Here is a 13,127-nt window from a genome sequence, read left to right as displayed (position 1 = left end):
TAGGTAGGCAAGTAATGAGTCTACTAAGTTTAGGAACAGCGGAGCCTTCTAATAACATATCTACCTACTTAGTATGATGAAAATTAAACTGGGATTATTCGTGGAAAGATTCATAGTTGGACCTCCTACAATAATTATGAGTTTGAACTTCCTAAGATGTAATCATTGGCAACTCATCAAAGTTGTTCTTTATGTAAGCTAATTGTCTTGACTGCTTTTGCTCCTTTAATTAAAAGTGCAAGTCTTTAGCTGCCTTAAGATCACGACGAAGTTGGTAGCTTGGTCCGGTTAAGAGATGATGGCTCCTATTATAAATTCACTAAAGCTACTTGCGGGTTTAGGTACCTAGACATCAGCGAAACAAAAAACCACATATACCCATTGTCCCACGGAACCCGTATTGTTACTTTCCCAGCCATGGAAGGAGGGAAGTTCCTCGAGAAAGCTTACCCAAAGACTTTTAATAGGAGTCGTAATATTGACTTAGTTACCTACATAGGTGCTATACTTGACTCCTTGCTTCGGTCAAGTATTAGGTTATTCCATTGACTGAATTCATCAATGGAATCCCCTAACACTAAGATACTGGTCGATTCTATTATATTTTGAATTTAGAGACTGTACTGTAAACTAGCAGTATAATATGAAGCTTCTAAATCTTAGAACCCGGAGCGTTTTATACTCTTCCTTAAATCATAATACGAACAGCGCATGGACAATATAAAGCTCTTTTAAAGTTGTTGGAAAGTTCCGTAATTACTACGAAAATGTAGTAAGTCTAAGTGTTTGTCTCTTAATATCAAGTGTTTTAAAATTATCAAACGTGGACTATCTAATTTGAGCGAAGGCTTCGTGAAGCATTAGCGAATTCTTTAAATGGAATCATGAACGGACTACCTAACTAGTTAGTAAACTATTTACAACTAACAACTACCTCAAGTAACCTTGTGTCCTATCACGACGCGGAATTCAGGAGAGAGGAAACAACGACGTTGCGCGAGTAGCTTTCAATTATTCTAACCTAGGGAGCCCGGTATACTTATAGAAGAAGCCTTCGATTTACTGTGCTTTAAGGATAGCTACCAATAGGTCTCTCCAGTGCCTCCAGTGCCTCCAGTGGCCTCCCACGGGCCCAATTATAAACCAGTAAAACCTCTAGCCACCAGTCTTCCATAGATTAGACCTCTAACATGTCCTTGTCATAACCAATAGCCGGGAGTATGTAACCATTATGATATACTAGTTCTCGACGATTTGATAATTTACGAATGAAATGATGGATGGAATTTATATCCTTTCTACGTTTGTAGCAACCTCCTCCTAGAATAAATGTTGGTTTAAATCAGCATGATCAACAGTGCCAATGTTTAGTTATTTTCCTAGGCATAGGATGATATTTATTCATCTGTTGTGTAATCCAAATAGCACCTGGAAATTTTGGGGAGATTCGACAAGTCAATTCATGAGTAAGGCCGTGCTGAGGCTGCAGTAAGTCAAGCTCCCTCTTTACTCCTAAGAAATTATATATTATACCCTATTAACGTCTAGGAGCGAAAAATAAGCGACTACCTATTCTCTGAAAGGTTCTTTTTAGGATGCTTATGTTGTTGAGGTGATATGTTCCATGCATCTCTCGACTTTCCTGCTTGTTAAAGCAAGCCTATAAAAGGGGCATATATTTTTTTGGTCTGAACGGTCGCCGGTGTTTATGGTTTGGCTTTCCTACGTTCTATCTCCTGAATCGGTTATTTACTATAGACCCCACTGAATGCAAACGCACCTGACCCTAGCCATCGCCTGTTCTTAAGTCAAGTGAGTTTATATTCGGTGGAATCTGTAATGAGTTGCCAATTTGAGAGACATTATGCAGCATTATCTCCATCTCAATGGCAAGCTGGTGCTGTGGATATTTATATACGATGGTGTGGTGGTATGGAATATGGGTATCACATGACTCCTATCAATTGAAAAAGGGGTTGAGGGCTGTGAGGGGTTCCTTGCTTTACTGCTTTAAGAATAGTCATGATGTCAGCAGGTACGCGTGGTGGGGTAAAATAGCCTCCAACAAGACGCGAACGCGTCGCGAAGGATCAAGAGACCCTTTAAAGGCGGGGTGGACGGGTGAATAGGTTTCGTATGGGTTCCGGCTAGGTGGGCTCGGTGAGTTTTCAAGACACCTTTTCCGATGACCCGGACACCTTTTCCGATAACTCGGTCAGCACTTATCTTGTCGCTGATATTTTCAAATTCTATGAAACGAATTAGTCGTTTCTTGGATTTGGGACAATGAACTTGTATTCTAGACTCTAGATTTACGTGGGTTATCTATCAATTGAATGTGGTGGTATTACGGAAAGTTTAAACTCGTCACAAGAGCTGCTAAAACAAGGGGTCGGACATGGGGATGTGAAACTCTAAAGGGCGGTCTGCAAGTCCGATCTAGGTCTCAGACCGTCATGTGGTCCTAGCGCAGACCAACCCTCCGTTATCTTAGTGTTCATACTTAAAAACGTGATTGCCTTGTGAGATCAAGTCGTCCCTACGTACATACCTAGGAGTGGGACCGATGAAAACTGAAGAAAGAGGCTTAACGTTAATCGGTATAATAATCGAAGACCTGGGAACAATTCATTCTACATCGAAACTTCAAAGCTTTGGCACGTCATGGCCACGCTGGGTTTAACTGTTCCATCGAAGAAGACACTAGTGCTCTCAATCGCGCCTGTTCTACTGTCAGCTTATCTCATATATAGATTTTCACCCCCCGGCTTCGTCGGTTCGCCTCCCCCAGAGCACGAACATTCCGACTCTCAGCCTTCCCCTATCGGAAAGCAGGCTAGTCCTGCAAAAGAGTCGAGGCGTGGTAAACTGACCGATGAAGACGAGGACGATGACACAAAAAGTTACTATGACGACCTCGTGAGCGTACTCTCCGACCCGGAGGATAATCAAGTATGTATTTCACTCTTGTAAAATTACAAAATTACCCCTCAATGAAGTAGTTCAAGTACTTATTCCGCCCCTTTTTAGTCGCTATATGACCACTTGGAACACCGACGTACCTATGGGTATTATTGCATGTTCCGCCCATTCTTTGACATTGAGAATGAGAACGCGGACAAGGATGAGGAGGAACAAGTTGATGAAGAAGAACTGATCAAGCAGTACAATGAGTACATACGTGCTGATGACAACATTGAAATGAAGCCCGCCTCCGAGCATCCTGAGCATCGGTGGATTGCCATGTGGGAGACATGGAAATTGTTTTCCGCATGGGAAAAACGGGCTTCATATACCAATCCCGAGTTTTTCAAAATGAGTGTTCACAAGCACTTCCACGGCTTGGGCATGCAAGAGCAGATTGAGAACATGGTAAGATAACTCCTTTTTTGTGTGTGTGTGTTAAAGACTAACCACAGCGGACGGCTGACCGGTTCTTAGCTCCTTGCTTTCAATAAAGAATTTGAAAAGAAACGCAGCAAAAGGGGCATTAGAGAGCTGTGGGCCATCGTGGCTGCTATAATGCAATTCCTTACAGAAATACCCCTTGATGCATGGATCAGTCAGTTTCCAAAAATAAATAACTAAGCAATTTATGATTTACTGACGTTTGCGCAAATAGAGGTGAATGACAAGAAGAGGTTGGAGGCCACCATAAGCCTTATTGGCCGCGCCTTACTCACCTCACTCAACGAGCTTGATCGGGCGAAATTGCTGAAGGCTGACTCCGATATCAAGGACCTGGGCCTGGTCATAACATTCTATCTTTATTGGGCCGACGAGCACCCAAGGTTGCACGAGCAAGGAATTGACCTACCTTTCCGAAAGGAAGCCATCGCTTATGCGAAGAAAGCTGGCATCGACCTCAAGGAGGCAGGATGTTACGGCACGGACGAGAAAGTGAAGGCCTTGGAAAAGGAGCGCGGGAAGCCCATCAAGCCGCTTTCCGGTAGCCCTAAGTCCGATAGATGGGAATGGAAAAAGAAGGTGAGTTTTACCCCTGAAACCCCCTTTTGATGTGTTGCGACTTTGTTAACACGCGTTTGCATCGTAGTTCAAGAAGTTCGGCAAGGATTACAAGATCGGCGGCGAAAAATACAACATATTGAAAATGTCGCGGAAGGAGCGCGCCAGTCATTCGTACGACAAGAAGGATCCCCTTGCCGACATCCCCGACAAGGCAATCGAGGACGGCACGCTTAGGGTGAGACCCGTGAGATCTCGATGAGGGGTTGTGTCCAATGGACTCTCCATTAGCACGAGGAGCTTTTTGGAGTAGTGGGAAAGGCCTTGTGTGTTTTTAGGTAGCTTGCTCCTATCAAGCAGTAGAGCTGCTTGTGGCCGTAGATCCGGGTTCTACATACCGTCTCACCTCAACACTGCCTCGGTAGAACTGTAGGGGATTTCAGTCGACGAATCATGGATTGCCCCTTATGGAATTTGCCAGGGGCTATGTAAAGTACCATATGCCATTCAACCCCTGTGTTTGCGAGATCTATATTGTATATAGGAACAATGAAAAGAACACGGCTCGCTTGTTCCATCCGACGCTTTTTGAGATGCGGATTCTGGTGCTCCAATTATATAAGGGGAACTATGTATTTGTCAACCTATGAACTTCGGCCCCTGCTTACAAGAGCCCAGATCCCATCATGGATATCCTCCAACCACGACCGACAAAACGAGACCAGATTCCTAAATGCGGTATTCGGATTCACCATGCGTTAGCGGTCAGGTAGTTCGGCTCTTGTACCATGCAACGAACCCTGCTGATCCGCAAGGGTAGATCCCGAGCTTGCAGCAGCCAGAACAGCGTCAAGCTGGCCAATCGACGCCCAGACCGGACCGCTACACCCCTGCAACGAGCTCGAAACGAATATGCTTTTGGTCGGAATTGGGGCAACGAAGCCAGACATACATACATCCGCATATACATATCACCTGCGTGCGTGCGTAGCGCACGGTGTTCGCCAAAACGCATCACAAATGCGTATCGTGTAGCGTGTCCCCGCATGTCTTTACTTACACGCGAACTCGCACGAAAGCGGGTGACATGACAATGTTTCGTCTTCGGCTCCAACTTATCGTTGGCGATTCGTTGGTCACCTATCGTGACTACGTGGCGAAAGCTATCCCTCGCCCGACCTACCAAACGTCGCCTGTCTAATCCGCATTCTGCAACGGCAGGAAACTATCGAGCAGCAATATATCCGTTTCGGCAATGATATGCAAGGACCGATGGGCTTCCTGCATAAGGCGGACGTGGGGGGAGTACGTAGGGTAGGTAGGTAAGAGAGATCCTGCTCTAATAATAAAAGTTAATCAAAAAGACGGGAACGCGGTTGGCTGTTGGTTTTCTTCTCCTGATAGGCACGTTGTACGTTTACATCCTGTCAAACTTGCAAATATTACCCTAGGTTTCATTTGGATATGTTTGCGTGCCATTGCTAGGTTTTGGTGAACATGATGTCTATTTCTGGATCTTCATGTCCTAACGCTTGCTAGAAAGTCTGAATTTTCATTGCCTTTTACTCGAATGATCGTCATACTTCTCGTCATTACATTCTTGTGTAATCAAGAAGTGTCAAGATTCAGTAAAAAGTATTAGGTGCCAAGCAATGTTTGCTAACAAGCATCTGCTGAGCTACGCATTATGTGGCTTCCTCGTTAGACCTCTACTACCTTACGTGATAATAAGAGAATGAGGATAGACGTCGATGCGTCTGTATAAATTGGATAATGGAGATTTTACGTGGGGGCATATTTCATGGTACCCATGAACAAAGATCTCTAGCCAAATCTCTGTACCAACGTTCAGTTTTGTCGCCTAAATCGGTCGGATAAACTGGAGACAATCCAGATATCCTGAAGGCTCTGAAGGTTGGTTAGGACCGACATATATAAAGCTCGGACTTAGAAAAAAGGTCGATCGAGTTCGAAGGATCCTCACTCGTGTGTCGAAATTCTGAGGCATTGGATCCCAACATGAAGTCCCCCGTATCAGTCGCCGCTGGCTTACTACGTGCCCGACCACCAGCAACAGCCTGGATGCTTGGTACACTATTCCTCCAGGTCTTGACAGTCAACGCTCAAGCCGATTCGTTCGATTCACTAGAGTCGACTATCGAGGGTGTAAGGGCTGCACTGCTCGCGAATTCGACCACGTGCCACAGCGTGGTATCGTCATTCCTTGCCCGTATCGAGGAGTTCAACCCGACTATCAACGCCCTTGTCAGTCTCAACCCGGACGCCCTCAATGCAGCAAACGACCTGGATAAGAGGCTTGCTGCTGGTGACTCAGCGGGAAAGCTCTTTTGTGTACCGGTTTTGTTAAAGGATAACTATGATGCCGTGGGTATGAATACGACGGGAGCTAATGCTGCCTTGGCTGGTAATCGTCCAAGTGTCGATACTCCCTCTGTCAAAGCTATGAAGGACGAGGGGGCTATCATTCTAGGAAAAACTAATTTGCATGAAAGTACGTACCTATCTACTCTTCTTTTGGTACCCCAGCTTTTCCTATACGTAGAATGGTCACTTGGTTTAGACCAAGGATACTTCGAATAACCCATAGAAACGGTTAGGCTTACAAGGTTGTGATAGTGGCACTGGAGGGCCTCTCCGTATCTTCATTAGGAGGGCAAACTATCAATCCGTATGACCAATCTCGAACACCGGGAGGTAGCAGTGGAGGTACTGGTGCCGCGATTGCGACAAGTTTTGCCGTCTTTGGAACAGGAACGGATGCCGTAAACAGTCTTCGCAGTCCCGCGAGCGCGAACAACCTAGTCAGTGTGCGGCCAAGTCGTGGGCTTATATCGAGACAGGGCATCTTGCCCATCAGCTTCACACAAGACAGCATCGGACCTATCGCAAGGAGCATTCCAGACTTGGCCGTTGCGCTAACTGTCATGGCTAGCGTTGGTGCTGACGAGGCTGACAATGCCACTCTGCTGGTTCCGCCAGAGGCAAGGGGAATAGACTACACACAGGGTTTAAGCGATGGAAGTCTTGAAGGACTCCGAATTGGGCTGCTGGACGGCTTTTGGAATCACACAGAATCGAACGAAACGACTCCGGTAAACGACGCATTGGCGAGCACCATTGAATTCCTTAAATCTCAGGGTGTCGAGATAATCAACGTAACAGAATCAATCTACAATGCATCAGCCATTGCCAAGTTCGATGTTCAGCAATTCGAGTTTAAGGAGGTATTCAACAAATACCTCTCCAGTCCAAGCCTTAGCGGAAATAGACCAAGCACTTGGGACGCCGTATATGGAAGTAAAGAGTTCCTGGTCATCCCAGCTCAGTACGCCTTTATGAACAGCTCAAGAAACTCATCGACCGCTGACCCGGCATTTGCGACCGCCCAACGGGGTATCGAGGATCTCAAAGCGGCGGTAAATACTACATTCGTTAGAAACAAGCTGGACGCCATAATCTATCCCGAACAGAAGAATCTTGTGGTGAAGGTTGGCTCGCCATCCCAGGCCGGGCGTAACGGTATCCTCGCTGCTCTGACGGGGGTCCCGGTTGTTACCGTGCCGGTTGGGTTCTCTCCATCCTCGCAGGATGCCCCAATTGGTGTACCCATTGGAATGGAAATATTGGGTCTCCCTTTCTCCGAGAGCAAGTTGTTGAACATCGCTAGTCACTTCACTCGCCTCCGGCCACTACGGAGGACGCCAGCTTTTGCGAATTATACCGTTCAAATGGGATCGTATGCTTCGATGCCAAAGATGCAGCCAAATATCTCCAACATCCCCAAAGTGTACCCGGTGGGAACCCTCTCAGCTTAGCGCAGTAAGAGGATATATATGAGTTATATTGGAATAGATAAGACTGTTAGGGGTCTTTAGTGCGACTGACTTGTCAGCGGAACCTCACACAAGTGAAGCGATTAAACCCACAAAACTCCCGAATGTAGAACATTCTCGGCTTTATGTAGACATTATATACCTAGGTAGTAGATTGATAGACCGGTGTCAAGGATTTAAACGAATGATCTTCCCGGTAGTCCACAGCATCGTGCCGAAGACGGACTCCGACAGGCCGGGGCGAATATCAATGAGGGGATGAAGTAGGAAGTAGATCTCGATCCCTAAAATGCCTCGTGGGGATGCCTTCCCCGAACACAACGTTAGCAATAAAAGTCGTACGGGCTAAGCGTTCGTTTGGCGTGGCTCTAACGCTCCCGGGATTCTGACAGCAAGCCACGGTGGGGTCCTGCAGCTGCCAGCTTTACCGCCGTTCTAGGCTGTCTAGGCCGTTTGAACCCTGAATTGTTGAATGAACATGCGAGTCGCGTAGAAATATGGCCGTGTTCCAATTCCATACACAACATCCACAACATTTTGGTCCCACGAACACTCCATTCCAATCCGAAACCCACGGTAACTGGCCAATTCTCATCTGACCTTTTTTAGGGTTAAACTTTGCTCCATCTATTCATAGTGGCATGATCATGTTGTTACTAGACAACTAAGTATCATCGCCGCAAACAGGTTCGCAACGACGAGGCGGCAGTACACGACGCCAACAGCTCAATGCTAGCCAAAGAATAAAACGGCCTTCATGATTGCTGCTGTTACTAGACAGCTAAGAAGGAGTTTCCCGATCATTCAACATTCATTACCGATTTGAGGCGGAGGAGATAAGACGTAAAACAGGTGTCGAAGTCTCAGTCATCATCTCGAAATTGCGAATTCAAAACTTAAGAGTTACACCGTTTTGATACTAGAAAGGACCACAATATCCTATAATTGTATCAGGCCACTCACTTCCGATCACAACTTGCCCGCTACTTTATCTTCGCGTCGAAAGGATGTGTAAGGAATTATACCAACGTTGGGTTGGTTGCTCGTGCTGGGGGTTTATGCGACCAGAAACGTGTGCCGAGTTGTTTAAAAGGTGTTTAGGACCTAGAGGAGAAGTAGATAAAATCGTCATTAAATGGAATGAAGGCATGTGCAATGAGTGCTGGGACAGACTTCTACAAGAAGCCAGAGAGATGGTGGAGGCCGAAGACGAGGCTGATGCGTTAGCCGCGACTTCTTCTTCCTCGAAAGGCTATTCCACTGGTAGCTGAGATGCTCGGATACGCGATACCGTCTGTAAAGACCACCTACAGCGAAATCGGATGCAGAAGTGGTAGACTTCCAAGGTTAGGGAGGCAAAGCTAGCACCTAGGGCGTTGAAAGATTCGCTGGAGGTTGCTCCTGAGGCTGATTGGTGGATTAACAGGCGGAACGAAGTATTAAGCCAGAAGCGTATGGCTTTCTCGGACTTTCAGTTGTCAAGATCCGTTGATATGTTCTCCTAATCAATACGAGGATGGACGTTTGAATAAATAGATACCCCAGGTCTGATGAGTGAGAACAGGGGAAAGGGGGTGATTGCTCAAAACTTTTTGAGGCTAGTCCATAGTATACCTAGGTACCTAATTACTTACCTTGTTTGCGAAGACCATGAATACCTACTAAGCATTTGCATGAAAAGGTCATGAATGAACCGACGGGTTTGGGTAGGCAGATAGCGTGCGTAACTAGGTACCAAAGAAAACGACAATATCAATCGGAAAAAGGCCAAAGGTCGCTATGCGCTAGCGCTCTATGCAGTAATTTAATAAGCTTCCGTAGTATACCAAGAAATCAAAATAGAGATGGCTCAATCTGGGAGCGATGAGTTCCGAGATTTATAGTAGAGATTATGTTGGTTCCCGTTCATTAAACCATGCAGAAAGTGAAAAGTGATGGGTAGAGTAAAAGCCGCCAACTGTGCTGACAACGCGAGAAAAGGACAGTCACGTGGTTTCGAGTTTCAATTTCTAATAGGTACCTAGGTACGCCACGTCCGGCACGTTGAACAATGGAAAGAACCCCTCGTTTCGTGCCTGTGCTGAAGCATCAAGTTAATCATCGGCAACTGCCCACCTGTTCAAAGTGAGTGCAGTAGCATCATGCACTTCCCAACTTTATATTGGTTGGCGACATGACTCAATGTCAAAATCCAAGCCCGTATTCTTCTCTTTTCATTAGTTACCCACCCACCTATCTGATATAAATCCATCGTCATGGCCGGGAGAAAGCGTACTGCGTCTAGGGCGAATGCGACGAATGCGACACCTCGATCCTCCCGATCGATGAGGTCTAATACAAAAAAGTCCGATGTTCCAGATATCTACAATCAAATGCTTGCCGATGCCGATGTCCAGGCTCACGCGACACCCTCCGAACGACCATTGAAAAGGCGAAAGCCTGGTCGAAGAAATGAACAATCGCCCAAGAAACCCGACCCGCCCAAAGTGATACCGAAGCCTGAGGATGCGGATGACGAAGATGACGCACAATTTGAGGATGTACCACTCCCCGCTGCCACCGTGCAGACAGTCTTTAGAGATTCCGATGAGGAAGAAGAAGACGATGAAATCCAATTTGAGAACGTCGATTTTTCAATTCCTCCCTCAAACTTAGATACTACTGAGGACGGCGATAAAGACCTCGAGCTTAATTTCTCGTCGCGGATGGCCGCAAGCCCTCGAAAGTCTGTGGATCGGCGAAAGCCAATTAGCAAGGAGGAAAGGAGTCGTCGGGTTGAAGTACACAAGATGCATCTTCTATGCCTATTAGCTCACGTCGCCCGTAGGAACCAATGGTGCAACGATGATACCGTTCAGAAGACCTTGCGAAAACTCCTGACCGATAAAATGGTCACCTATCTCAACCCTAGCGCTAAACTTAGTCAATTCGGACAGGCCAATTCTCTCAAGGAAGGACTAAACCGGGTAGGAACCATGTTCAAGACCAAATACCAGGTTACCGAGCGCGGAATTCGAAGAGCACTTTGGGCCGAGAATGAGGAACATCTTCAAAATGTATTTAGACCCGAGCCCTATGTATTTTTAAGGATACATGCTGACTAATATTTACAGTATAAGCTTCCAGATGATGCAGAAACGCCTATGGATAAGGACGATTTTCGCGAAGCTGCGAAGTCCCTTTGTGGCTCACGAGATGTTGGCGCTCAATTATATTGTGCGCTGCTTCGAAGCGCTGGCGTTGAAGCCAGGCTCGTATGCTCTCTTCAACCTCTTGCTTTCACTTCTGGAGGGCCCCCTTTGGGGAAGCCACCTAAGGGGAAAGGGAAATTATCCCTTGTAGAACGATATGCTCAGCAATCGAAGAAAGAGAGTGTCCCTGACTCGCCTGCAGAGAGCAGTAGTAGCTCTTCAGTACTCAGGCGCCTGGGACACCCGAAAGCTGCGGCTTTTCATTTCCCTACGATACCGACAACTCCTTCGACGCGGGAAGCTCCACCGGTCCCTAAGAAGATCCGAGAATCTCCCTACCCTATTTACTGGGTTGAGATTCTCGACGAAGCCCACCAGAAATGGCAACCGGCCGACCCGTTAGTGACTAACTCGTTTTGGAAACCTCAAAATATGGAGCCACCGGCTTCTGATAGAGAGAATCATATGGCTTACGTTGTTGCCTTTGAAGATGACGGCGCAGTAAAAGATGTTACACGTCGTTATGCGAAAGCGTACAATGCGAAAACGAGAAAGATGCGGATCGAAAGCGCGGAGGCTACCGGTGAAAAGTGGTGGCAGAAAACTCTTCGAACATTCTCTCGCGGTTTCCCTACGGACTTAGATCAGATCGAGGATACCGAGTTGGCAGATAGACAACTACGAGAACCGATGCCTCGTAATATTGCCGATTTTAAAGACCACCCGATATATGTCCTCAAGCGACATCTTAGACGGAATGAGGTTCTTGTGCCGAATGCTTCAGCTTCAGGAACAGTAGGTGCCGGTAGTACTGGCCCTCTAGAGAAGGTTTATAGGCGTAAGGACTTACGGATCGCTCATAGCAGAGAGAAGTGGTATCGCATGGGTCGAGAGGTTCTTCCAAATGAGATACCTGCTAAGTTTCTCCCTAAACGGAAAAAAACGAAGGCAGACTTGTTCGACGACGAAGGGGAAGACGACCCCAGTGAACCAAATGGGGTACCAACTTACACATTTGATCAAACTAAACAGTTCAAACACCCGCCTGTCGTAAACGGCCGAGTGCCAAAAAACCGGTTCAAGAACATCGACCTCTACGTGCCGAGTATGGTGCCCGAAGGCGGTGCATATGTGGCCGATGAGCTGGGCGCTCGGGCCGCATTCATATTGGGGGTCGATTACGCCCCTGCGCTTACCGGCTTCCAGTTTAAGGGGAAGCAGGGCACCGCAGTATTACATGGAGTAGTCGTCGCCGCGGAATATGAGGAGGCTGTACGCGCTGTGATTACCGGTCTTAGGGATCAGGCAGCCGAATTAGAGAAGGATCGACGGACTCAGGTCGTCCTCAAGGCTTGGAGACTATTTTTGATGAGCCTCCGAGTCCGTCAACGAATCTTCGCGGACGTTGACTCCGAAGATGAGGATGGCAATCAAGATATGGCCTCAGGCAGAGACAAAGGCAAAGAAATAGCTCATGAGCACGCCTCGGATGATGAAGCGAAGCAAAGTAACGACAGTGATGAAGGTGGCGGCTTCATGGTAGACGACGAATATGCAGGGGGGTTTATGCTCGACTGAACATGTTAAGGACTGTAGCTTCAAGATACCCAGGTTATGATTTACCCTCTGCAATTGATACATATTGCTTCAAAATTGAAGGGGGAATATGATTCAGATTTTAAGAGTGAATCTTAACACCTATAATGGTAAGTAATCGGCGGTAAATGATTGTGCCACACGCTTCGTGACACACAGCCGACCTTAGTTTTTCGCCATCAGGAAGAGGCAATGCTAGGAAACCATTGGCGTATATTGATGTACCTAGTTTTACGAGGTGTAACGTCTGTTGCAAATATTGTAGTAATCGACACGTTTATTTACGTACGCTTCTAACTGCTGCCTTTTGCGACTCTGCAGATCATCTACCCACATATCAGGCTCTTGTATTTCTACCTAGGTAGTAGATACATTGCTGCTTACCTATCTACCTAGGTCGCATATTATAATTATGGAGGCAGATATCGAAGTGAATTGTATTCGTGCATGTTTAATCCTGACCTAGATTTATCAGGTTTGAAGACGCGAGAAAAATCCAAGAACTGTTTATTGTACTGTA

General features: G+C 46.6%; 3 protein-coding genes across 3 annotated transcripts; all 3 read left to right on the top strand.

Annotated features, from left to right (window-relative positions):
• The first annotated feature begins 2,535 nt into the window (after positions 1–2,535).
• On the top strand, positions 2,536–4,550 carry F4807DRAFT_419744 (uncharacterized protein). The gene is made up of 5 exons (XM_047997438.1): positions 2,536–2,952; positions 3,031–3,372; positions 3,442–3,562; positions 3,623–3,987; positions 4,055–4,550. The coding sequence occupies exons 1-5, from the start codon at positions 2,665–2,667 to the stop codon at positions 4,226–4,228; spliced, it is 1,290 nt and encodes a 429-aa protein (XP_047855815.1). The 5' UTR covers positions 2,536–2,664; the 3' UTR covers positions 4,229–4,550.
• A 971-nt stretch (positions 4,551–5,521) lies between these two features.
• F4807DRAFT_32270 (amidase signature enzyme) lies at positions 5,522–8,023 on the top strand. Its single transcript, XM_047995167.1, has 2 exons — positions 5,522–6,478; positions 6,604–8,023. Exons 1-2 carry the CDS (start codon positions 5,986–5,988, stop codon positions 7,800–7,802), a joined length of 1,692 nt encoding a protein of 563 aa, XP_047855814.1. The 5' UTR covers positions 5,522–5,985; the 3' UTR covers positions 7,803–8,023.
• Positions 8,024–9,902: 1,879 nt separating this feature from the next.
• On the top strand, positions 9,903–13,061 carry F4807DRAFT_419736 (Rad4-domain-containing protein). Its single transcript, XM_047997437.1, has 3 exons — positions 9,903–10,876; positions 10,934–12,933; positions 12,992–13,061. The coding sequence occupies exons 1-2, from the start codon at positions 10,076–10,078 to the stop codon at positions 12,587–12,589; spliced, it is 2,457 nt and encodes an 818-aa protein (XP_047855813.1). The 5' UTR covers positions 9,903–10,075; the 3' UTR covers positions 12,590–12,933; positions 12,992–13,061.
• Positions 13,062–13,127: the final 66 nt, after the last annotated feature.

Source organism: Annulohypoxylon truncatum, assembly GCF_022578515.1.
Source record: "Annulohypoxylon truncatum strain CBS 140777 unplaced genomic scaffold F4807scaffold_10, whole genome shotgun sequence".
NCBI classification, from domain to species: domain Eukaryota; kingdom Fungi; phylum Ascomycota; class Sordariomycetes; order Xylariales; family Hypoxylaceae; genus Annulohypoxylon; species Annulohypoxylon truncatum.
This window is presented reverse-complemented; position numbering and strand designations above follow the sequence as displayed.